The sequence below is a fragment of the Artemia sp. Qi Xiang Cuo genome, chromosome 15 (genome assembly GCF_049724085.1).
Source record: "Artemia sp. Qi Xiang Cuo chromosome 15, ASM4972408v1, whole genome shotgun sequence".
Lineage (NCBI taxonomy): Eukaryota > Metazoa > Arthropoda > Branchiopoda > Anostraca > Artemiidae > Artemia > Artemia sp. Qi Xiang Cuo.
Genome location: NC_142808.1, coordinates 45338023 through 45365895, shown reverse-complemented (window position 1 = coordinate 45365895; position 27873 = coordinate 45338023). Strand labels below are relative to the sequence as shown.

Genomic DNA, 27873 nt, shown 5'->3' with positions numbered 1-27873 from the left:
ATATCAAAAGGATTGGCTTATTATTTTCTCAAAATATATGAAATTCAACAAGTTCAATTTTACCCATCAAAGGCTAGGAGCCTGAGAAAATTTGCCTTATTTTAGAAAACGGAAGGAAACACCCCCTAGAATCCAAGGTATCTTAATGAAAATATCACCATGAAATTCAGCATATTAGTGAACCCTGTTGTAGGGGTTTCAAGCTCCCATCTTCAAAAATATGGAATTTTGCATTTTTTGTCAAAAGAAAGATCACGGATGCGTGTTTATTTGTCTTTTTGTTGTTTTGTTGCTAGGGGTGATCGTATTGAACCAATGGTCCTAGAATATAGGGATAGGGCTCATTCGAACCGAAATTAAAAGTTCAAGTGCCTTTTTTAAGTGACTAAACTGGTTGGTTGACAACTATCCCCCTACCTTGCCCCTTATTTCCCCAAAGTCGTTTGATCAAAATTTTGATATAGCTATACTGTTCAACATAGTTGCAAGGTCCAATAACTATGTCTTTCGAGGTAACATGGTCTTCCACAGCCCCAGGAAAAGGTCTTGAAGTTATTTATAAATATGCCCAGTGTTTACGCATAGTACTTGCTATTTGGAAGTAGGCCTATGGATAAACTTTTTTGGGGGGAGAGGATGGTGAATTTGATGCTGGGGAGATTCACGAGGGGAATTTTCCGCTGGGAGGGAAGTTTCTGGGGGGTTGGTTAACTTTTCAGGGTAAATTTTGTACTGGGGAAATTTGCCACAATTTCTATGCGAAATTCGTTTTATTTGTCTTACATTCTCTTTGCTGACTCAGTTTTACATACGGAGATGTTAATTGCAATTGTCTGGGGCTAATTTTCACCGGGATTGAATTGTCTAGAGCAGGGTTTCTCGACTTATTTTGCACATTGCCCCACATTCACATTAAAGTTTAATTAACTTTGCACCTAGGAATATTTTATAATTTTTTTTTTGCAAAGTATAGTAATTCTACTAAACTTTTGCCTGTATACAACACCTTTCATACAATGCATGAAGTCATCGGATCGGAATACTATCATTTGCCTTTTTTTGTTCTTTAAATACATATGAATGTGACGTCATTCACATGAAAAATGCTTTTTTCAAAATTAAGGTTATAAAGTATGGTCAGCCGAATGGTGTACCTCCTGAACACGCCAGAATATTGCCGTTAACAAGTCACTACTGAAATATTCCAACTCTTGCATTTCACGACAGAAATTCAAAATGAACTTTGAAAAATCATGAGAATGTAGCTGTGACAAGGTAAACCACGACAAGACACTACTGAAATATTCAAACTCTTGCATCTCACGAAAAAAATTCAAAATGAACTTTGAAAAATTAAGAGAATGTAACTGGGACAAGGTAAAGCACAGCAAAACACTACTGAAATATTCCAACTCTTGCATTTCAATTAAAGAAATTCAAAATGAACTATGAAAATCAACAGAATGTAACTGTGACAAGGTAAAGCACAACAAAACACTACTGAAATATTCCAACTCTTGCATTTTACGACAGAAATTCAAAATGAACTTCGAAAAATCATCAGACTGGAGCTATGAAAATGTAAAGCATGACAAGTCACTTGTAAAATATTCCAACTCTTGAATTTTAGGGCTGCAAATCGACATGAACGTCGAAAAATTATAAAACTGTACCTACTGCACGGTAAAACCCGCTAAATCACTACTGAAATATTCCAACTCTTGTATTTTACGAAAGAAATTAAAAATGAACTTTGAAAAATCAAGAGAATGTAACTGTGACAAGGTACAGCACAAAAAAACACTACTGAAATATTCCAACTCTTGCATTTCACTGAAAGAAATTCAAAATTACCTATGAAAATCAAGAGAATTTAACTGTGACCTGGTAGAGCATAAGAAAACACTACTAAAATATACCAACTCTTGCATTTCACTACAAAAATTCAAAATGAACTTGGAAAAATCAAGAAAATGTATCTGTGACAAGGTAACGCATAACAAATCACTACTGAAATATTTCAACTCTTGCATTTCAACGAAAGAAATTCAAAAAGAACTTTGGAAAATAAAGAGACTGTAACTATGACAAGGTAAAGCCCAACAAAACACTACTGAAATATTCCAACTCTTACATTTCACGGAAGAAATTCAAAATGAACATCGAAAAATACCGAGAATGTAGCTGTGACAAGTTAAACCACGACGAGACACTGCTGAAATATTAAAATTCTTGCTTCTCGCGAAAAAAATTCAAAGTGAACTTCGAAAAATCAAGAGAATGTGACTGTGACAAGGTAAAGCCCAACAAAACACTTCTGAAATATTCCAACTCTTGCATTTCAATGAAAGAAATTCAAAATGAGCTATGAAAATCAACAGAATGTAACTGTGACAAGGTAGAGCACAACAAAACACTACTGAAATATTTCAACTCTTGCATTTCACGACAGAAATTCAAAATGAACTTCGAAAAATCAAGAGAATGTAACTGTGACAAGGTAAAGCACAACAAGTCACTACTGAAATATTCCAACTCTTGCCTTTCACGAAAGAAATTCAAAATGAACTTCGAAAAATCAAGAGAATGTAACTGTGACAAGGTAAAGCACAACAATTCACCACTGAAATATTCCAACTCTTGCATTTTACGACAGAAATTTAAAATGTACTTTGAAAAATCAAGAGAATGTAACTGTGAGAAGGTAAAGCACAACAAAACACTACTGAAATTTTCCAACTCTTTCATTTCAATGAAAGAAATTAAAAACTACCTATTAAAATAAACAGAATGTAACTGTGACATGGTAAAGCACAACAAAACACTATCAAAATATTTCAACTCTTGCATTTCACTACAGAAATTCAAAATGAAGTTGGAAAATTCATGAGAATGTAGCTGTGACAAGGTAAAGCACAACAAGTCACTACTGAAATATTCCAACTCTTGCATTTCAACGAAAGAAATTCAAAATGAACTTCGAAAAATTAAGAGAATGTAACTATGACAAGGTAAAGCACAACAAAACACTACTGAAATATTTCAACTCTAGCATTTCAGTGAATGAAATTCAAAATGAACTTTCTGCGTAATTTTGGTTTTCGCTTCCAAAATTGACCCTCCCCCTCCCCTGCCCTCAGAAATGGGTGAACGAAGGGCCTCTGAGCCTTCCCCTTGAGGCAGATACCGTTTATTTTCGATTCTGAGTATTTTTGGCTTTACCTCCAAAATTGACTCCCCCTCTCCCCTGCCCTCAGAAATGGAGGAATGATGGGGCCTCTGAGCCTTGCCCTTTAGGCAGATCCCATTTATTTTCGATTCTGAGTATTTTTGGTTTCCCCTCCAAAATTGACCCTCCCCCTGTCCCCTGCCCTCAGAACTGGGGGAACGAAGGGCCTCTGAGCCTTGCCCTTGAGGCAGGTCCCATTTATTTTTTATTCTGAGTATTTTTGATTTTCCCTCCAAAATTGACTCCCCCCGCCCCCCCCCCCTCTGCTTTCAGAAATGGGGGAAGGAGGGGCCTCTGAGCCTTCCCCTTGAGGCAGATCACATTTATTTTCTATTTTGATTTTTTTTATTTGTCCTTCCAAAATTGACTACCCCATTCCCCGGCCGTCAGAAATGGAGGAAGGAGGGGCCTTTGAGCATGACCCTTGAGGCCGGTCCCATTTATTTTCGATTCTGAGTCTTTTTGTTTTTCCCTCCAATATTGACCCTCCCCCCTCCCCTGCCCTCAGAAATTGGGGAACGAAGCGCCTCTGAGCCTTGCTCTTGAGGTAGATCCCATTTATTTTCGATTCTGAGCATTTTTGGTTTTCCCTCCAAAATTGACCCTCCCCCCCCCTCCCCGGCCCGCAGAAATGGGGGAACGAAGGGCCTCTGAGCCTTGCCCTTGTGGCAGATTCCCGTTTATTTTCGATTCTGAGTATTTTTGGTTTTCCCTCCAAAATTGACCCTCCCCTCTCCCCTGCCCTCAGAAATTGGGGAACGAAGGGCCTCTGAGCCTTGCCCTTGAGGCAGATCTCGTTTATTTTTGATTATGAGCTTTTTTGGTTGTCCCCAAAAAATTGACCCTCCCCCCGCGTCTGCCGTCAGAATTTGGGGGACGAATGAACCTTTGATCCATCTCCGGGATTCTGTTCCCGTTACTTTTCGTTTATGTGTATGTTTGGTTGCCCTGCCGCAATTGACCCTCCCCCTCCCCCTCCCCTGCCCACAGAAATGGGAGAATGAAGGGCCTCTGAGCCTTCCCCTTGAGGCAGATCCTGTTTATTTTCGATTCTGAGTATTTTTGATTTTCCCTCCAAAATTGACCCTCCCCCTCCCCTGCCCTCAGAAATGAGGGAACGAAGGGTCTTTGAGCCTTGCCCTTGAGGCAGATCCCGTTTATTTTCGATTCTGAGTATTTTTTGGTTTCCCTCCAAAATTGACCCCCCCCCGCCCCTGCCCTCAGAAATGGAGGAACGCAGGGTCTCTGAGCCTTCCCCTTGAGGCAGATCCCGTTTATTTTCAATTCTGAGTATTTTTAGTTGTCCTTCCAAAATTGACTCCCCCCTTCCCCAGCCCTCAGAAATGGAGGAAGGAGGGGCCTCTGAGCATTGCCCTTGAGGCAGGTCCCAGTTATTTTCGATTCAGAACATTTTTGGTTTTCTCTCCAAAATGGACCCGCCCCCTCCCCTGCCCTCAGAAATTGGGGAACGAAGGGCCTCTGAGCCTTGCCCTTGAGGCAGATCCCTTTTATTTTCTATTCTGAGTATTTTTGATTTTCCCTCCAAAATTAACTCATCGGAGAGGTAAAGCTAGGTCAACTCACAATGTCATTCTATTGTCGTTAGTCGTTTTCATAGACCGATGTTGTTTCAAATTTATAAAAGATTCCCTGATTTAACAACCCCTTGTGGGTTACCTTAACTGATAATCAGTTTAATCCTTTTTTTTTCTCCACCGTCATGCAATCCAATCACTAATTATAATCATTCACGCTCCTATTATTCAAAACATTAATTAATATCGTTCATAGTGTCCAATTTGCGAATTGCTTATCCCTTTTTGCAAAAATGTCAAATACTCACTCTCTTTGAAAAACTAAACCAGACTAGACCCACCAAACCAGACTATACCCACCAAACCAGATTATACCCACAAACCACAGAAACTTATAGTTGACCCAGAAACTTGTCTGCTTGGCCCAGAAACATGTCTGGTTGGCCCGGAAACTTGTCTGGTAGGTTTTGTATAATTCCATATTCAATTGACAACAGTAGCAATATTCAGTCTGGTAATCTGCCATGGAAAGGTGCCAGGGAACGTAAAGTGCCGGAAATAACACAGGATGGAACATAACCTACGCAAAATATAACCCCTTACTCTACTGATAAGGCCATCATAAAGCGTCATGTGGCATCAGAAACGGATTTTTTTTAGAGTTGAATGTAAAAAATATATTTTTTAATGCATATTTTTACAGTTGAGAGGCTGGGAAGCATAAAAAAGGTGCCAATATATTTTTTATGGTTGAAACCGTAAGTGGAGGCTTTAAGACCTCCATCTTGAAAACCGTGGAAAATGAGGCAAAAAACAAGGTGGATGTAAATACCACAGGGAGGTCCATATTTATTTGCAGTTCCACATGCAGTTTGCAGTTCCACATGCAGTTTGCAGTTCCTGCAGCTCCTGCAGTTCATATGGAACTGCAGTTTGCGGTTCCATGTAGTTCCATATCTATTAATAAATCGCTTGCTGGCTAGCATGATTAACGGGCTACTGCAACTTCACATAAAGACGTTTAATTTCGCAAAGCTCTTGCTTATATCCATGTTTTGCAAATTCAATGCGAATTCTAAAATGGGACTCATTGGTCACATTTCTGGTGTTGATTGGCTTCGAAGCATAGTAGGTTCCATTATAGTTTAAATGGTCAAAAATCCTTAATTGGAGTCTTAGCCTTTTCAAATATTATGTTTAGATAATATTTGTTACACGTTTTACCAACGTTAGACAAATGTTTGAAACCTAAGATTGAAGCTCTATATTATTTTCAAGAAATAAATCTTTCTCTTTTCTTTACTATTTCATCTTTAAATTTAGTTGGGTAGTCATTGTAAAATAAGATGTCACTCAAAAACAATAGTACAGAATTAAGATACTCTGGAGGACGAATTCTAAAAACCCTACCAACCAATGAAATAACTTTTCTTCGTTTCAATGAAAGTGGGTGGCATTGGTGGAATCTAATATGTTTGTCATTATGAGCTGGTTTTGTATATATTGTGGTAAGCAATCTGAAAGAAAGCTTTAGATCTTTTACTACCCATGCAAGAATGTGCTGTCCCAGGCTATTCAATTTTCTTGCTGTTCAAAGACTGTGAACCCCCATTTAAGGGTTATTGACAACTGAAATTTAAATGTCTACCTTTCATTTCAATTTGAGCAATTTTGGGGGATTTCTGGCTCTTTTTTGAAATTCTTTAAAATCTATCCTCATAATTTGAAGTTACTTTTCGGTGGAATCTGAATGAAAATTACTATTTTCAAAGTAGTGTTATAATGGAATTATTTTTCGCGACATAGAAAGGCTTTCCGCTTTTTCAGAAAGTGAATCAAGACAGGTCGTGGAAAGTGAAGCTGGAAACAACATTTCTGGTGCGATTTTCAAACAGGTGAAAGAACGTGGAAGAACATGGCAATATCTGTGAAAAAAAAAATGGAAAGAAGAGGACTAGTTCCTGATCCAAACTGTGGGTGAGCTTGATAGTGGTCCTTAAACATAGTAGACGTATTCCAATAGTTTTCCTGCTCTAATCGTCGTCTTCGCTTTCCACTTTCCCATTTTTGCTTTCCAGGGATTTTTGAGACATATAATCGGACAGGAAAGTATTTCCAGGAATATCGCGAAAATCGCGTTACATACTACGTGTTGAAGGCCAATTCACATACGCGCTAGGGTAGACGTCAATGTCTAGGCATTATCTTTATCTGTCAATTATGATATACAGCACCCTTTATGGGTCAGAAGTGATGAAACCTCGAATTTGATGCCCGGCTAAGTGGCGTATATGTGTGAACGGGGCTTAAGTTAATTAGATTTCTCTTCTTCTATTATAGTGACCTGTGGTAAAAATGTTACACTTGATCTACAGCAACCAAGTGGCAAATCTCCTCAAACGTTTACTTCCACTGGCTACCCACTGGGAAGATTTCCTGGGAATAGGCTGAAATGTTCATGGGAAATTAAGGTAATTTATTAAGTTTTTTTTCCGTTAGTAACTGCCACATTTAAACTTTGAAGATTTAAACTACTGGTTTGGTGACACCTAGCCAAGCGCAACTTTGTAACACAGATGTTGAAATTTATTTAAGCATTTTTAGTTGTTCTTAAAAGTGAAAGCTTGTTTTTACTTATTAAAACTAAAAAAAAAAGAAAAATTGAAAACTGATCACAGGATACAAGCAGCATGACGGAGGCTGAAAGGCCAACACGCAAACATATCCAAAGGTGAAAGTGTGTTTTTGAACCATTTGCAGTTGGCTATCCCAAAATAATTTCCCCTAGCTTTGGAAAGTAGACCGTATTTTGAACTGGATGCTAGGATAAGGAAGGAAGCTGAATTGCAACATGAATTTTAAACGTTGCGTCTAGAACTGAATTTTTTAGTGAATTAGCACCCTTCCATTTCCTGTTCCAAATTTTTTTTTTGGAATCCATCACTTTTCAATGTTCGTTCTGATGTTCAATCTGAAAATTATGCATTTTTCTTGTGAATTATAATCTGTACAAATTATAAAATATCTATAGATCTAGAAAAGGTGTAATAAAAGATCTATAGCGTAACTATCCAACTATGACAAAAAAAAATTCATGGTAAAGTAATAGGTGTAAGACCAGTTACAGAAACAAGAAAAGAGAAAAGTAGTGCTATTGTTTCGCCTGCATATCCAAGAAAACTGTCTCGAAATCAATCGAAATCCATGCCGAAGACATCGATTTCAATGGGAACCGAAATACTTGCCTTGTTTTTCTCTGTTCAGGTGGTTTTCACCCTTCTAATACCTGTTTCTTTGCTGGGATTTTTACCTCGTTTAATTACTTTCGAATTTTATCAGCACTTGTGCTTCTGATGACAAGTGTAATAATATGACATCAAACTTTCCCCCTCTTGTATACCCTTGCTTGTATAAATAACACAACATAAACGGGCGGTTGGGCACCACAAAACATTTAAAATAATCACTATATACAAGACTTGACAGTGCAGCGGAAAGAACACTTACGTTTGGCCGTGGGAACTTAGGCTAGAATCTTCGATAAGAAAAATGTTTGTCTAAGAAAAGGCTAATAACATTTTAGTCTTAGAGAGGATTACAAAGTCGAAAACAATAAAAATACACAAAAATGTTAACTCGTTTTCAAAATGGACTAAAAAGTACATTTGTTTCAAGATCTCCGAATATAAGTGAAAACGAGAGCTGCAAAACGGATTGGGTTTACATATTTTGATTTTTTCAATTTTTTTTTCTCAGCTCAGGGACCTTTTTCGCTTATGCATTTATAACTAAGATCAGTTTGATATCTATATAACATAAATCCCAATCCGTTTTGTGCTCCTCGTTTTTATTTATATTCAAAATTGTCGAGAGGAAAAAAAACCATGATCTACTTCTATTCCATTTTAAAAATGATTTTTAAAAAATTGTATAAATTGTTCATTTTGTTTTTGTCGCAGACATAACATCCAATAAATGATAAGAATATCCAAAATATTTATATTTTGAATTCTTTTTTGTAATGACAGAAGAGAAATGGCTTAGCGAGTAGGCACTGGCCTACTGCTACCTGGTGTAAATCTCTGAGCGCCACGTGTAACACAGAGTTTTACCACGTTTGGCATAGTTCTGCCACCCCTGGCACAGTCCCCAAGGCGCTTGGCACATTCCCCATAATGCATTGTTCAGTTCCGCCACGGTTAATAAGCCTCAACTGGTGTGCATGATTTCTAAGACAGAGCCACCCCTTGATGCTAACATTCCCTTAGGAATCTATTGTAGCTACTTTAATGATATAAGTGGGTGACGTGGGTGAGAAATGGCTTAGTGATTAGGCAATGACCTCCTGCCACCTGGTGTAAATCTTGGAACACCACGTGTGCCACAGAGTTCTACCGCGTTTGGTACAGTTCTGCCGCTCCTGGCACAGTCCCCAAGGCGCTTGGCACATTCCTCATAATGCATGGTTCAGTTCCACCACGGTTGGTAAGCCTCAACTGGTGTACATGATTTCTAAGACAGAGCCACCCCTTGATGCTAATACTCCCTTAGGAATCTATTGTAGCTACTTTAATGATATAAGTGGGTGACGTGGGTGAGAAATGGCTTAGTGAGTAGGCATTGACCTACTGCCACCTGGTGTAAATCTCTGAACGCCACGTGTAACACAGAGTTCTACCACGTTTGGTACAGTTCTGCCGCTCCTGGCACAATCCCCAAGGCGCTTGGCACATTCCCCATAATGCATGGTTCAGTTTCGCCATGGTTGGTAAGCCTCAACTGGTGTACATGATTTCTAAGACAAAGCCACCCCTTGATTTTAACACTCCCTTAGGAATCTATTGTAGCTACTTTAATGATATAAGTGGGTGACGTGGGTGAGAAATGGCTTAGTGAGTAGGCAATGACCTCCTGCCACCTGGTGTAAATCTTGGAACACCACGTGTGCCACAGAGTTCTACCACGTTTGATACGGTTCTGCCGCTCCTGGCACAGTCCCCAAGGCGCTTGGCACATTCCTCATAATGCTTGGTTTAGTTCCGCCACGGTTGGTAAGCCTCAACTGGTGTACATGATTTCTAAGACAGAGCCACCCCTTGATGCTAACACTCCCTTAGGAATCTATTGTAGCTACTCTAATGATATAAGTGGGTGACGTGGGTGAGAAATGGCTTAGTGATTAGGCAATGACCTCCTGCCACCTGGTGTAAACCTTGGAACACCACGTGTGCCACAGAGTTCTACCACGTTTGGTACAGTTCTGCCGCTCCTCGCACAGTCCCCAAGGTGCTTGGCACGCTCCCCATAATGCATGGTTCAGTTCCACCATGGTTGGTACAACCCAACTGGTGTACATGATTTCTAAGACAGAGCCACACCTTGAGGCTAACACTTCCTTAGGAATCCATCTACTTTAATGATATAATTGGTGATTTGTTGAGTGATTTATGTGGTCATTCCAATTTGAAAAGCGATTAAGAACATACTATTGTCTTTACTGCTGAATATTTCTTTGTTGGCCTAAAGTGCTGTGTTGTCCAGGATACCAGAACCGCAAGAAAAGATTTTGCTATCTTTCATGGATGAAAATTTGACTGCTTCAAGAACATATTCAAAAACACACCAGGGTTGTCATCATAAGAGAATTCCTTCTGCTAGATGAAGCATAAATTATATGGTTTGAAATTTGTGTGCTTTTCATGTTTAAAATTCGAAAGAGTTAGTTAATATTGTTTCTGCATTTAATATTCATAGATCAGTTTGGACAATTTAACATTCACAACCCAATAAGATCATTGCCAAGATGAAGTAAGAGATTTCTACACTAAAGCACTTTTTACCAATTGTTGCGCAAAGGTGCGCTTTCATAAATGTCGTTTCTCTGCTTAGGAGGAAGGAAGGTCAATGAGTTTATTTTTTGGAACCACTTTACCGCTACTAACATCATTCCTCAGACTCATGATTAGGCTTAACATAATTTTCTGTTTTTGACGGAGGCTTCAAATCTTCAACCCTTGTATTCACTCATGTGCTTGTAAAAATTGACTTAGAAGGCCAGCAGCTTCTAGGAATAGTCTTTAAACCATTTCAGTAAAATTAAAAGCAATTTTAATTGAATTGAAAAACAGTTTAATTTATCTAGAAAGCAATAATTGACTACTGAGAATTGGATCAATTGTGTTCCACTAGCATATGATGCAATTTCCAGTGAAAAAAAACGGATGTTGAATTCAGGATTTAAATTATAGCCTATGCTGTTCCTCTGGCAATAGGGATCGGATGTTCATAACCTAGGGCATGGATTCAGGAGCTATGCCATTAAGAAAAATTGTAGTTTTAGATTGTGAAATTCCTCGGTTCGTGGGCTTAGGATTGTGGGGTTATAAATTTTACTGTAAATAAAAAAGTTTACAATCCGATTTTATAAACTGGTTTCATAAGCTTCTTAGTTCCACCGGTAATTCTGAACCTTGTTTCAAAAATCTGTTTGGGTATTGAAAAAGGACTGTGGTTTATCCGCTTAATGGCCAAATTTTGGGGAATTATGTTCGCTGGTAGGGTTGAGACAGTGACAATAACTCTTCAGTGCCTTGCTCTGACTGCGAATGCGTCTGATTACTGATTACAATTCAAAGAAACGTTGCCGATTTAGTGGCCGTAGTTTTCAAAAACGAACATCATGGAAACTGGTCAGCGTATCTTCTCTTCGAAGAAAGAGACAAAAATAGTACAGTAAAATATGTGAATATGTTCTCGTTTGCATCAAATTAGGAATGACAGTGAAGTAGATCAGCGCTAATTTATCAAATAACCGCTGAAAATACGAAAAATTCCTTCCAAAAATGTATTCCGTTTTTTATACTCTCTGCAGGTTTCCAAATCGGCGGTCATTTCAGCTATGTCTGTCTGGCCTTTTATTTAGAAAAGTTCTGGGCTAAGGGTGCAGTTCAATGCAGTAAAGACAGTTCTATAGTCCGTTAAATTTTCGTAATTATTCTGAATAAGAGCTATCTATTGCATGCCTTATTTAAAACAGTTACTATGATTCACCAATTACAGAACTGTCTTTGCCAAGTCTAATTTTGAATTTAATGTGATTAAAATTATGAAAAACTGAGAAACTGCAGTTTCTCAAAACCCACTACATTTGCCAAAAAGATTGGTCCGGCGATTAGTTGACGTATGGCATAACATCTCTATAGAAGAAATGAAACCTCCTGGAGGACAACCTTAAGTTCCTTCAACGTGGAAGCATTTGTTTTGGGGAACCATATATCGTCAACATTTCTTTCCAATACGATCATCAATCATTTTATTCGTACTAGAAAATATGCCTAAAAGCATCGCTTGCAGCTGTTTGGCCTAAAAAGCCACTATGTTGTTGAAATATTTGCTCAGTGATTCCTTGTAAATTATCGCTGGAATATTTCATGTGGGATCACTAGCGGCTCATTAACTCGCACTATGGTATTGTGCACTATCTGCTATATGTATAAATTTGCTCTCACTGGAATCATCGGAGTCAATTGTCTACGTATTTACACAAACTGGAATCATTAGAGTCAATAAATGGGGAATCAGAAACATCAACAACAAGAAGAACAATAGGGAAATCTATTCGCAAGACAGTGGAATTCTATATGTAAATATTTGGGATGTATGCATACATTTTTGGGTGGAGGTGGGACAGATTTTTGGCTGGGGGGTTTTCCACGGGGGAATTTTCCATAAGGAGGGAAGTGCCCAGGGCGTGAACTTGTCAGGGGAAATTATACACTGGGGGAATTTGCCAGAATTCTTGTATAATTTTTTTTTTTATGCGTCTTGCCTTCTCTTTCTCTTCTCAATTTTACGTGCGGAGTGGTTAAGAGTAATTGTCCGGGGTAGATTTTCACCGGGATTGAATTGTCTAGATGATTTTTGTGTGGGGAGGGGGTTTCTCCGTGGAGGTGGAGCCAGATTTCCTGACATATTTAAAAAACGATCAGAAACTAAATAAAAAAACAAGTTTTTTCAACTGAAAGTAAAGAGCAACATTAAAACTTAAAACGAACATAAATTGTTACGTATATGAAGGGGGTTGCCATCTCCTCGACACCTCGCTCTTACGCTAAATTATTTTAGTACTTTTTAAAAAGTGTCTTATTATTCTAACTAAACGGCCCTTGTGTTTCATGAGTCATTCTTAAAGAATTGGGACACAATTCGAACTTTAGCGTAAAGAGCGAAGTGTTGAGGAAAAGGCACGTTTTTAGGATTTCCATCTTTTCTCAAAATAGGCACTGCAGCCTTACTGGTCCAGTTTTCAATCGTTTAATTCATTGAATTACCTTCTTTAAGTCTTTTTTTATTGGTTTATTTATTACAACAAAGTAGAATTTCAAGAATTGACAGTTGCAATCTTCTTGACAATCCCCCTATGCGACTGATCCGGAGAATCCTACTCCTTCTGTAGAAATTGAAAGAAAAAGGTACATAAATTATCTTTTCTACTTTAACCCTTCCCTCCCTAGGGATAAGAACCAACTACCCCTGTTTGATTAAATATAATTTCAGCTGTGCAGTAGACTACATCAATGAATTCGTCACTTTCAAAATGACGTAAGTAAACATGTTGGGTTTCTGTAAAATGAAAAACCACAAGTCATGAAGATTGATTAAAGTTTTTCTATGTAAATTAAAAAAAAAACGGACATAAATTGAGCTGAAATGCATATTAGCCATTATGGAGGACGGCCAGTGGATTTTTGTGTAAGTAGAGGGAGTGTGTTTCAACCTTTAAAAATGGTTTTTATGCCCATATTTCCTAACACTGCGTATGCTATCACACAAATATAGGTGGAATTTGGAGAAGAGGGGTAGTAGTTAGTTTCCAATGTCCCTTAATTCCGGGGAATATTTTTGGACTACGCTTGCTATATAAGCGGTACAGGGCTACAATGTCCACACTGGTGCAGGGCTTATACAATAAGCATGGCTACAATGTTCTACTTATTGAAGGCAGCCCCTTTCTGTGTAACATGAAAAAAAATCGCATGCTTACCAGCACCAAAGGCGGAAAAAGGTCACGACTACCGCCAGGAAATTTTCTGTAAGGGCAGAAACTGCTGGCGGAACTGGCTTAAATAGGTTTAATTATGAGGCTGGCTTAATTAGATACGATCAGCGACTTTGAGAGAACACTATATGTCTTAATAAGTTTTTAGACAATCTTATGAATGTATTAGAACGGCAGTGTAGTTTCCTACGAACTACCTGCAAAAACTTGGCGCCTATGCAAATTTCCCCTTGCAAAAGTAATTTTTTTTTTATCTTTATGAAATTCCATACACCAACCTTGACTCCAACCTTTGAATCTGGTTCATGGCAGATGTTTGAATTTAATGTCATTTAAGTTTTGAATTGAGATCAAATTATGCCCCAAACCCTAAATCAACAATTGCATAATTCGGGTTATACTACGGTCAGTCAATAAATGTCATGTGTGTACCGGATTTCAGTTTTAACAGGACAATTATCCTGTTCTGCTTCCTGGATAAATTGATCTTACTTCGGCCGCTAAATTAGATTTAAAAAAAAGTAAAGTCGAAATTAAAACTAGGGCAGGATACCTTTATACAGAATATACAGAATTTTATTCATTTTTGTTACGTTTTTACTAGTCGGACAAACATTTCAGGGGGGGGGGGTTAAACCTTAAACCCTCCCCCCACCCCCAACTGGACACGGCCTCGTTATATATTGATACTATAGGTTAATTATATTATCATCTGAATATTAAAAATTAAGACAGGATACCTTTTATACAGAATACCCAAGCTTAAAATGAAAAGAAATTAAAATAAATACCTAAAATAAACGGACATTAAACTTCTGATGACAAGTGGTGTCAATTGCAGAAGCGGGTGGACTTAGAAAAATATTGTGTTCTTGATATTTTCATTAAAAACCGTTTTTTTTGTATTTTATTGGAAAAATTGAAAAAACAAAAAATTGATCCCCTAGATTTTGAAAAACACACTTTATACAATCACACACTCTCCCCCTTCGTACATCTTCATAAACTTGTTACTACCGGTGACAAGACCCGTAAGCTGTAAAAGTGACTGTAACTCATTGGCCACAGTTGTGGAGCAACCCAGTTGACAATGCCTAGCCGATTGAACTCAAACCCTCCAAAGGCGCAACAAAAATCATAGTTGCAAATCCCAAATAAATTTAACTGTGTTGTAGTGGGATTTTGTTATGAATGTTGCCAACAAGAACGTAGCCCTTCCATCAAAACGCCTAATCGAGCCCAGACAAATTACCCTCATTTCTTTTTTGTCTTTATTACTTACACTATAAGAGGGAAACGCAGTGTTGTCTTAAAGATCTTAAAACCGAAAGTATTTTTAAAAGAATAATTTTTTTAACCAAAATAATAATTTTCTATAGTCCTTAAAAACCGAAATAAGCTTTCGAAGAAGAATTTCTGAAAATTCCGAAATTTTATCAGTTTTTTCATTTTTTATTTTTGGTCTTTTAAAGGAAGGGGAATTCAGGGTGGAATACAAATTTGTGTGACCATTGTCTGATCCATTGTATCCATTTGTTTCCGTGAAAATTAGCTCCATTTGTCTCCTTGTTTTTATTTTTTGTTTGGATAATGGAGTGGTTTTTGGTATGGGTGTGCTTGATACCAATAAGATTTTGAAGTGGCTACCATTCTTTATTTTTCGTACCTAACAAGGTTCAGAAATAGTGGAGTAGAGAATCTTCAAAAACATACATTTCGGACCACCCTGACATATACCCCTCCTCCAAACCTATTTTTTTAGTGATAAAATGAAACACAAACAGTCTTCATATTTGTATTCTTTTGGATGGAAGTATTAACCATATACTTCTTGTCACGTGTCGAATACAAAAGTGAAATTAAAACAATTTGTAGTTTTATTTTTAGCATTTCAAAAGCGAAAACCTTGTATTCTTTAATATAGATTAACACGCGAAATATAAAATTCTTGGGTTTCTGCATGAAAAGTTTTTAGTGAGTTGACAACTTTCTTGATTATTTAATTAATTAATTTTTAATTAGTTAATTTCACTTAAAGGAAGTAGGAGATAAGAATCATGGTATTAAAATTATTTTCCATTGATATTTTCCATTTAAAATTAATTTCGTGGGTCATTTTTAGTTGTCCTGGTGAAAAAATGATGTTTGGTAACGAGAAGATCGATCAAGTCGACAGCTTTACTTACCTATGTAGTACCAAGTCGATCAAGTCGACAAGGCATCAAGACATGGCCAATCAAACAGTTCGTGGTAACGAACTGTAAGTAAGGAACGACCCGGCTCAATGGTAACCGAAAGTCTAAAAGACGGAATTTTGATACCAATAGATACATCAAAAGAATCAGATTTTAATAGTGATTTCAAATATATAAGTTTCATCAAGTTTGATCTTACTCATAAACGTTACGCACCTGAGAAAATTTGCCTTATTTTCGAAAAAAGGGGAAAAGACTCCCTAAAAATTATAGAACCTTAATGAAAATCACACCATCATATTTAGCGTATCGGAAAACCCTACTGTGGAGGTTTCAAGCACCTACCTATAAAAATGTTGAATTTTCCATTTTTTGCCAGAAGAAAGATCATGGATGCGTGTTTATTTTTTTTATTTTTTTTTATTTTCCCCAGGGGTAATCGTATTGAACCAGCGGTCCTAGAATATCGTAGGAGGGCTCATTGGAACGGAAATTAAAAGTTCTATTGCCCGTTTTAAGTGACCAAAAAATTGGAGGGCAACTAGGCCCCCTCCCATGCTCATTTTTTTCCCAAAGACACCCAATCAAAATTTTGAGACAGCCATTTTCTTCAGCATAGTCGAAAACCTAATAACTATGTCTTTGATGATGCCCCACAGTTCCCATGGGAAGGGCTGCAAGTTATGAACTTTGCCCATTGCTTACACATTGTATTGGTTATTGGGAAGTATACAGACATTTTCAAGAAGGATTTTTTTCTGGTGGGGGGGGGGCTGGAGGAGGGAGTTGCTCGGGAGAATCTTTCCGTAGAGGATGTTTCTTTGGGGTAAGGGACATTTCTACGAAGGGGGCGCCGGATTTCCAAGCACTATTTAAAAAACGATCAGAAATTAAATCTAAAAAAAACAAGTTTTTTCAACTGAAAGTAAGAAGTAACATTAGAACTTAAAACGAACAGAAATTATTAAGTATATGAGGGGGTTCTCCCCCAAGTAAATACTTCGCTCTTTACGCTACAGTTTTTTTTAGTGCTTTCAAAAGAGCTATCTATTCTAATTAAACGGCCTTTGTGATTCAGGGGTTTGTGAATTAAAAAAAATTTTGACTTTTGACGTAAAGAGCGTGGTATTGACTAAGGGGAAAACCCCCTCATATACGTAATAACATATACGTAATAAAAAAACAATAAAAAAAAAACAAGCGATACGGCTGAATAGTAACCGAAACTTTTAAAAACGGAATTTTGATGTCAATAAATGTATCAAAAGAATGGGCTTATAATGCTGATTCTAAATATATAAATTTTATTAAGTTTAGTATTACTCATCAAAAGATACAAGCCTGAGAAAATTTACCTGATTTTTTAAAGAGAGGGGAAATATCCCCAAAAAGTGAAATAATTTTATTGAAAATCACACCGTCAGATTTAGCGTATCAGAAAACCCTATTACATAGGTTTCAAGCTCATATCTGCAAAAATCTGCAACTTTTGTATTTTTTGCCAGAAGGAAAATATACGAATATAGAAGTTCGTTACGTAAGTTAATTTGTAAATTACGTCAGAACTAAATTTAGAGACAGCCATTTAGCAAAAGAAAAGTAAAATTTTTATGCAAATTTTTTTTACTTATTCAATGACAGTGAGCCAAAATCAAAGCTACGTTAACTAAAAAACGATCAGAAATTAAATAAAAAAACAAAACAAGTTTTTTAAACTGAAAGTAAGGAGCGACATTAAAACTTAAAACGAACAGAAATTATTCCGTATATGAAAGGGGCTGTCCCTCTTCAACACCTCGCTCTTTACGCTAAAGTTTTTTTATTGTTTAGCAAAAATAGAGTTGTGAGAAAGTCAAACTTTAGCGTTAAGAGCGAGGCGTTGAGGAGGGGACAGCCCCTTTCATATACGGAATAATTTCTGTTCGTTTTAACTTTTAATGTTGCTCCTTACTTTCAGTTTAAAAACTTGTTTTTTATTTAATTAATAGTAAAGACGGTGGGTGCAGCGAATATGTTAAAAGTAGAATAGTTTAGGCCAGGGTGTTTTTTCACAGTTGAAAAAAGTTTGGAAGAATAAGAAGATAAGTCGATGAACCAAGAATAGAAGATTGGAAGCTACCGTGATGACTGTGGCCAAGTATGGTTCTGAAGCGTGGGCACTCCGAACAACGTTGGAGTGTTTGCTAGTTGTTTTCCAGAGAAATTGCCTACGAATCGTTTACAGAAGAGACACAACCTTTTACACTACTTGAAAAGGGTGCAAGAACAAAAATTGCGTTTCCAATGTGCCATTTCTCAAATTTCTTGGACAAGTTGTTTGATAAGAGCACCAAATCCATGCTACCTCTTCTAAAAAAAACAAAATTCTGTATTTTTGTAGATAGAAGCTTAAAACCTCTGACAAAGAGTTCTCTGATATGCTGAATTTCATGATGTAACTTTCAAGAAGCTTACTCACATTTTGTGGCTGTTCCGTCCCTTTTTAAAAACGCAGCTGTTTTTCCCAGGCTCGTAACTTTTGGTATTTGATTTAAAACTTAATGGATTTTTCACACTCAGAATTAAAATAAAAGCCTTTTTTTTACATTGTTATCAAAACTCCTCTTTTAGAGTTTTGAATTTTATTGGCCCAAGTCGCTCCTTCGTTCGTTACCACAACCGTTTGGTAGTATTAGAAATTAGTCCTGAATATAGTCTAAAAATATCAAAAATATAGTCTAAAAATAAAAAAATGTACTTTTTTGTCACTTTTAATATTTCAAATATTTTTTCAAAACACTAAGGGTATTTCGAAATGTATTTAACAAACAGATTAACATATTTAATTTAGAGATTCAGTACAAAACCCCCTATTATTTTAAATATGTCTTTAAAATATTAAGTATACTTCAAAGTACATTTAAACATATATTAGAATATTTATTTTTAAAATCATAACTTGACATATATATATATATATATATATATATATATATATATATATATATATATATATATATATATATATATATATATATATATATATATATATATATATATATATATTATATATATATAATTATATCATAACCTATGAAAATAATGTCAAATACTATATGAAAAAATTCCTAGTGATAACTTTATTATGTCGCACTTTTTGTGGAAGGATTGGCAAAGATTATTTGTTGTAAATTTTGAATTGAAAAACATTAGTACAAACTAGTTTCTACCCCATGATTCATAGACTTCCTTTTAGTGAAAGTAATTAACTAAAAAGTAGTGAACTCACAAAAACTTTTCGTGCAGAAACTATAAATATTGTATTTTGCAAGTTTATCTAATTGAATAAACTTAAAGCTTTCGCTTTTGAAATGCTAAAAATATATAACTATTGGTTTTTTTTCATTTCACTTTTTTAATTGAACACGCAAAAGCAAAGATCGATACACTTTTAATTGTAAACAAGCCTAAAACATGACACCAGGCATGTAAAAGAAATAAATCATATAATACGCTCTTTTGACAAGACAAGAATTTTTTTGCCAACTATGTATACATGTTTTAAACAAGTATACTGACTGAATACAATTTCTTACGATTGATATCAAACAGTTCGCGGTAAGGTGGTGTAAGTAAGGAGGAACTCGGCCAAATAGTAACTGAAACTAAATAAAAAACAGAATTTTCATGGCAATAGATACATCAAAAGAATTGGTTTTTTATACTGATTCCAAATATATAAGATTCATTAAGTTTTACCCATCAAAAGTTATTTGCCTTAAATTTTGTTCCTAGTTCTCGAAAAAGGGGGAAACACCCCTCAAAAATAAAGAAATCTTAATAAAAATTGTACTGTTTTTTTTTTTTTCATGGGTGATCGTATTGAATCAGTGGTCCTAGAAGATTGAAAAAGGGCTCATTCAAACAAAAATCACAAGTTCTGGTGTCCTTTTCTATGTTACCAAAATAGTTCGAGGCAACTAGCCCCCTCCCACGATTCTTTTCTCTCAATGTCATGCGAATAAAATTTTGAGATAGGTCTTTCGCTCAGCATCTATGGAATGTCCAATAACTATGCCTTTGGGAATGGCATTACCCCCCCCCCCCCACATAACCCAGGGGAAACATAGTATTTGTTATTCAGAATTATTTTGGCATTTTTCTGGGAGAGATTTTCCACGGGGAGAATTTTCTGGGCGGAGAAATTTTTTTGGGGGGGGGGGGCAAACTTTCAAAGGAAAATTTTATACGGAGGAAATTTATCCGAATTCCTATGCGAAGATCTTTTTATTTTTCTTAATTTCTTTTGGGTGACACAGTTTTATATATGGAGATTTCCTGGGGAAAATTTTTAGCAGGATTGGAATTACCTGGGGATTTTTTTCGTGAAGGAGAGGAGATTTTCTGCGTGACAAATTCTAAATGGGGTAACTTTCCGCAGGAGTCTTTTTTCAAAGGAAATTCTACTAAGGAGAATTTTTCAGGTGGAATCGTCTGCAAAAAGTTTTCTATGGGTGGGAATTTTCGGCGAGGGTAGAATTGTCCGTGATAGGCTCCGGGTTGCAGCGGTAGCTAGCAACATTGTAAGAGATTGCACATGAGGAACTTTTCCATGGAAGAATTTTTTGTGCGTGGGAGGGGGGGAATTTTTTATCGAGGAAGAGGTGGATTTTCCGGCATTATTTGAAAAATGATCGGAAATTAAATGTAAAAAAATAAGTTTTTTAAACTGCAAGGAAGGAGCAATATTAAAAATTAAAACGAACAGAAATTGTTCCGTAAATGAAGGGGGCTGTCCCCTCCCTACTACCCCACTCTTTAAGCTAAAGTTTGACTTTTTGTCCCAGTTTTTTAAGAGCGACTTTTTAAACATAAGGGCCGTTTAATTAAAATCACAAGCGTTTTTATAAGAAATAGAATACTATTTCTATTAGAAATAGAATATAGCACGAAGAGTGCAACTTATTAACGAGTCTGATGGGAATAATCATAGTCCTAGTTTATGCCCCTTGATATATCTAAAGAATTCAATAGTATTTGCCATGCCTACTATTAGTCAACTAAGTGTGAATGCGTCTGTGATTTTTGTTGTATGGTTCTGGTATTTAAATTCATATCTAAAGGGCTAGGCACACGTAGCTGATTTCGGGAATCGATTTCAGCACCAGTGGACAAACGATAGCGGTAAGAAAAATTTGTTGAAAGAAAAATTTATTGCGCAAAATTTTTAAAACAAAAAATCATGGACACAAATAGTCAACTGGAGTTTATTAATAGTTGCTTGATTGATCTCATCTTAGTTCTCAGTTTAGTTCTCAGGTCAGTAGTGGGGAGTAGAGATGCCTTATTGACTCCCACGAGAACCACGCGGTTTATGGTTTTCTCAGTGAGAATGTAAAACAGGATTTTTCTCACTTGAAAAACAGGAATTTTCTCACTTTTATGGATGTTTCTTGGATGGTTATGTGTGTTGGTCAATTTATTTGATGTTTTTCATGGATGTCAACAGTAATTTATGCCTGTTTTATGGTTTTTGTCAGTGAGAATGGAAAAACAGTATTTTTCTCACTTTGATGGATTATCGAGTCTAACGGGGACAGGGTCAATGACCTCTTTTTTCATAGGTCTTGCTGTTGATTTGGCCAATTGCCCGCTAGGGGAGAATGTTATGATCCAGGAATAGGAAACAGTTGACAGGTGATGTCAAGGTTGATTGATCGTCACGAAAGGGGAATTAATTTGTTGTTTCCAAAGAGAATTGTTTCCGAGCGAATGTCTATTAATGTCTTTGGAGTTCTACCAAGAGAATTGTTTCCGGGTGAATGTTTTGATCTTAGCAATGAAGTGATTAGCTCGCGAAAGGGTTTCATAGTAATTTGAAATGTGACAGCACAGAGATGTCAAAAACAAAAGGAACTCACTGAAATTACGTTTAGGGATTATTTGGGCGAAACCGTTTTAGACATTTTATGGAATTATTTCGGTGAAACAGTTAGAGACATTTTAAAAGATGATTTAAAAGATGATTTTAGAAGAGGATTTGAGGGTGAAACTCTGTGGTCGTTATAATACACAAGTTCCATTTGAACAGTGTTGTGAGGTCCCCTACCACAACCCCAAAGGGCTCCGATCCCCCCCCCCCCAACCCGAAGGAATCCCCCCGTCCTCAAAGGGTCTCGGGGCTCCCAAACGGCCCCCCGCGCTCCAAACGCTCCTGAGCCCCCATTTTAATACTTTTTAAGGCTTTATTATATCTTTTCAGAACAAATTATTATTTTAAGGAATTATTTCGGCGAAACAGTTAGAGACATTTTAAAAGATGATTTTTGAAGAGATTTTAGAAGAGGATTTGAGGGTGAAACTCGTGGTCGTTATAATACACAAGTTCCATTTGAACAGTGTCGTGAGGTCCTCTATCCCCGACCCCAAAGGGTTCCGATCCCCCTACCCCAACCCCGAAGGAAGCCCCCGGTCCTCAAAGGCCCCCAAGCTCCCAAAGGACCACCCGGCCCTCAAAGGCCCCCCAGACCCACAAAGGCCCTCCCCAGACCCCATCTTTCGTTGATGTGCGTTGTCTGAAACCTATGATTTGGGGTGTGTGGGCTGCTATTTTGACTGTTCTGGGTTGGATTTCTTAGTCTTTCATAGGTGTGTGTTGTCTGAAACCTATGATTTGTGATGAGTGGTTTGCTATTTTTGACTTTTCTGAGCTGGATTTCTTACCCTTTCATAGGTGTGTGTTGTCAGAAAATTAGGATTTGGGATGTGTAGTTTGCAAGTTAGACTTTTCAGAGCTAGGATTCTTAGTCTCTCATAGGCGTTTGCTGTCTGAAACCTATAGTTTGGGATGAATAATTTGCTATTTCAGGCTTTTATGAGCTAGGTTTCCTAGTATTTCGTAGGTGAATGTTGTCTGAAACTTATGATTTGGGACATGCAATTTACTATATCGGGCTTTTCTGAGCTAGATTTCTTAGTCTTTCGTTGGTGTTCGTTGTCTGAAAATTTTGATTTGGAATGGGTGAGTGCTATTTTTAACTTTTCTGAGCTTGATTTCCTAGCCTTTCATAGGTGTGTGTTGTCTGAATCATAGGATTTGGGGTGGTTTATTTGCTATTTTTGACTTTTATGTTCTATGTTTCTTAGCCTTTCATAGGTGTGTGCTGTCAGAAAATCATGATTTGGGATGTGTGGTTTGCTTTTTGGACTTTTCAGAGCTGGGATTCTTAGTCCCTCATAGGTGTTTGTTGTCTGAAACCTATAGTTTGGGATGAATAGTTTGCTATTTTAGGCTTTTATGAGCTAGGTTTTCTAGTATTTCGTAGGTGTGTGTTGTTTGAAACTTATGATTTGGGATATGTAAATTACTATTTCGAGCTTTTCTGAGCTAGATTTCTTAGTCTTTCGTTGGTTTGTGTTGTCTGAAACCTATGATTTGGGATGGATGGATTGCTATTTATGACTTTTCTGAGCTGGATTTCTTAGCCGTTCATAGGTGTGTGTTGTCTGAAACTTATGATTTGGGATAGTTAATTTGCTATTTCCGGCTTTTATTAGCTAGGTTTCTTAGCCTTTCATAGGTGTGTGTTGTCAGAAAATTATGATTTGGGATTTGTAGTTTGCTTTTTGGACTTTTCAGAGCTAGGATTCTTAGTCCCTCATAGGTGTTTGTTGTCTGAAACCTATAGTTGGGATGAGTAGTTTGCTATTTTCTGACTTTTTCTGAGCTGGATTTTCTTACACCTTTCATAGGTGATGTGTTGTCTGAAACCTTATGATTTGTGATGAGTGGTTTGCTATTTTGACTTTTCTGAGCTGGATTTCTTAGTCTATCGTAGGTATGTGCTTTCTGAAAATTATGATTTGGGAGGTGTTGTTTGCAAGTTAGACTTTTCAGAGCTAGGATTCTTAGTCTCTCATAGGCGTTTGTTGTCTGAAACCTATAGTTTGGGATGAATAGTTTGCAATTTCAGGCCTATCTGAGCTAAGGTTTCCTAGTATTTCGTAGGTGAATGTTGTCTGAAACTTATGATTTGGGATATGTAAATTACTATTTCGGGCTTTTCTGAGCTAGATTTCTTAGTCTTTCGTTGGTGTGTGTTGTCTGAAACCTATGATTTGGGATGGGTGGATTGCTATTTTCACTTTTCTGAGCTGGATTTCTTAGCCTTTCATAGGTGTATGTTGTCTGAAACCTATGATTTGGGATGGTTAATTTGCTATTTTTGACTTTTCTGAGCTAGGTTTCTTAGCCTTTCATAGGTGTGTGCTGTCAGAAAATTATGATTTGGGATTTGTAGTTTGCTTTTTGGACTTTTCAGAGCTAGGATTCTTAGTCCCTCATAGGCGTTTGCTGTCTGAAACCTATAGTTTAGGAGGAAGAATGGTTTTTTTTAGGCTTTTATGAGCTAGGCTTCTTACTATTTCGTAGGCGAAAGGAGTCTGAAACGTATGAGTTGGGACATTCAAATTTATATTTCTGGCTTTTCAGATCTAAATGTCATAGGTTTTATTTGATGCATGTTTTCTGGAAACTCTGGTTGGGGGTGGGTGGGTTGCTATTTTCTGACTTTTCTGAGCTGTATTTCTTAGCCTTTCATAGGTGTGTGTTGTCTGAAACTTATGATTTGGGATAGTTAATTTGCTATTTCCGGCTTTTATTAGCTAGGTTTCTTAGCCTTTCATAGGTGTGTGTTGTCATAAAATTATGATTTGGGATTTGTAGTTTGCTATTTGGACTTTTCAGAGCTAGGATTCTTAGTCCCTCATAGGTGTTTGTTGTCTGAAACCTATAGTTGGGATGAGTAGTTTGCTATTTTCGACTTTTCTGAGCTGGATTTCTTACCCTTTCATAGGTGTGTGTTTTCAGAAAATTATGATTTGGGATGTCTAGTTTGCTTTTTGGACTTTTCAAAGCTAGTATTCTTAGTCCCTCATAGGTGTTTGCTGTCTGAACCCTACTGTTTGGGATGAGTAGTTGGCTATTTCAGAATTTCCTGAGCTAAGGTTTCTTAATATTTCGTAGGTGTGTGTTTTCTGAAACTTATGATTTGAGGTGTGTAATTTGCTATTTCCGACATGATCAATTCTATTTCCACAAAATAATATAAAAAGTTTCCACTTCAGTTCAGATTTTTCTCAAAGAGATGAAAAAATTTAAAATACTGTTCCAAATTTTTCAAAGAAGATAGAAAAGTTCAAGTTTTCTTCTGAATTTTACCAAAGAACACAATTCAATTCTAATTTCTCCAGAGAAAATAAAAAGCTTCCACTTCAGTTTTAAGTTCACCAAGACAAAAAAAATTTAAAGTTTGGTTCAAATTTTTTCGTAGAAGATAGGAAAAGTTATACTATGATTTGTGATTTTTTTCCATGAAGATAAAAAGTTTCACTTTAATTCTAAATTTTATTAAATTCAGCTCCGACCTTTCTCAAAGAGATGAAAAAATTTAAAATAATGTTCCAAATTTTTCATAGAAGATAGAAAAGTTCAAGCTCTCTTTTGAATTTACCAAAGAACACAATTCAATTCTAATTTCTCTAGAGAAAATATGAATCTTCTACTTCAGTTTCAAGTTCACCAAGACATAAAAAATATAAAGTTCACTTCTAAATTTTTCCGTAGAAGATAGGAAAAGTTATACTATGATTGTGATTATTTTCCATGAAGATAAAAAGTTTCACTGTAATTATAAATTTTCTTAAATTCAATTCCGACCTTCCTCGAAAAGATAAAGAAATTTAAAGCTCTGTTCCTAATATTTTCCCATAAGAAAAAAAGCTTAACTTCGATTCTGAATTTTCTCAATGAAAAGGAAATAATTTATTGATAGAATATATTTTCCCAAAATAATATCAAAATTTCCACTTCAGGTCAAACTCTTTTCTCAAATAGATGAAGAAATTTAAGGTCTTGTTCCAAATTTTTCATAGAACGTTGGAAAAGATATACTTTCATCGAAAACATCCGTATTCTATTCTGAATTTTACCAAACAACAGTATTCAATTCTAATTTCACCAATAAAAAATTGTATGCTGAGTTCTAATGTTTTCCATACAAGATAGGAATAGTCATGACATGAGTGTGATTGTTTTCCATGAAGATAAAAAATTTCACTTTAATTATAAATTTTCTTAAATTCATTTCTGACTTTTCTCAAAGACGTGAAAAAATTTAAAGTTCTGTTCCAAATTTTTCATAGAAGATAGGAAAATTTATAGTCTTATTGTGAATCTTTATCAGTAAGACATGAAGCCCCACTATAAGTCTTCCTACGCATTAATTCTGAGTTTTATTGAACAACAACACAACTTGATAGTTCTCATCTGATTTATCCTAGAGAAGAGAAAAAAAAGTTAGCTCAATTCTAAAATTTACCAGCGAAAATAAATAAGCTTTCATTTCAGTTCCTAATTTCTCAAAGCCATAAGAAATTTAAAGTTTAATTCTAAATTTTTACATAGAAGACACGAATGCCTATACTATGATTGTAATTATTTACCATGAAGATAAAAAGTTTCACTTTATTTCTAATTTTTCTTAAATTAAGTTTCTTCATCTAACCACCAAAATATATAGGCTAGGCTAGGTTAGGTATAAATAAATATTAATAAATAATTAGAAAAATTTTTCCGTGTTTAATTTAAGTTAAGTTAGGTTAACTTATTATGAGCACTAATGATAAGCTAAGCTAACCTAACTTAAACATGGTAAAAAGATTAAATTAGGTTAGGTTAGGCTAGATTAAGTTAGGTTAGGTTAAGTTAGGTTAGGTTAGATTAAGTTAGGTTAGGTTAGGTTAGATTAAGTTAGGTTAGGTTAGGTTAGATTAAGTTAGGTTAGATTAAGTTAGGTTATTGATTAAGTTAGGTTAGGTTAAGTTAAGCTTGGTCTGGTTAGCCTTCGACAGCGCGCGTTGGTAGGCTAACCAGACCTAATCTAACTTAGCCTAACCAAACTTAACCTAACCTAACCTAACTTAACCTAACATAGCCTAACCTAACCTAACTTAATCTAACTTAACCTAACCTAACTTAATCCAACCTAACCTAACCTTAACCTAACCTAACCTAACTTAACCTAACCTAACTTAATCTAGCCTAACCTAACCTAATTTAATCTTTTTACCATGTTTAAGTTAGTTTAGCTTAGCTTATCATTATCGCTCATGAGAAGTTAACCTAACCAAACTTAAATTAAACATGGAGAAATGTTTCTAATTATTTACTAATATTTATTTATACTTAACCTAACCTAGCTTATATATTTTGGTGGTTATATGAAGAAACTGAACTTAAGAAAAATTAGAAATAAAGTGAAACTTTTTATCTTCATTGTAAATAATTACAATCAGAGTATAGCCATTCGTTTCTTCTTTTTAAAAACTTGGACTTAAACTTTAAATTTTTTATAGATTCGAGAAAGTAGTGATTGACATTGCGATTTTGATAATTTAGATTTTATCTTTTATGATTTAGATAACTTTTTTTTTCTAATCTGTCTAATAAAACATAAGGAAATTGTCACATTTTGATGTTCATCAATAAATGTCAGTATTGAAAGATAGCCTGACTTATTGCGTGGCTCCTTGTCCTGCAGATAACTATTCACAATAAAACTATAACTTTTCCTATCTTCTACGAAAAACTCGGAACAGAACTTTAGATTTTTTCCACGCCTTTGAGAAAATTCTGAACTGAATATAAGAGAATTTGTAGTTAAAGTGAAACTTTTAATTTTCAGGGAAAACAATCACACCCATGACATGACTCTTAATATATTGTATGGAAAAATTTTGAATTTAGCTTTAAATTTTTTATTAGTTAAATAATAGTTGACTTGTTTTCATTGGTAAAATTAAAAACAGATCACGGAT

The 27873-nt window shown here is 35.9% G+C and overlaps 1 protein-coding gene across 2 annotated transcripts in view; it reads left to right on the top strand.

Annotated features, from left to right (window-relative positions):
- LOC148943729 (uncharacterized) overlaps window positions 1-27873 on the top strand; it is a 110726-nt gene that overhangs the window by 24411 nt on the left and 58442 nt on the right. For both annotated transcript variants that reach the window (XM_089101408.1, XM_089101409.1), the window contains exon 4: window positions 7105-7235. In XM_089101408.1, coding sequence (XP_088957534.1) covers window positions 7105-7235 — 131 coding nt within the window. The remainder of the gene's footprint in view (window positions 1-7104; window positions 7236-27873) is intronic.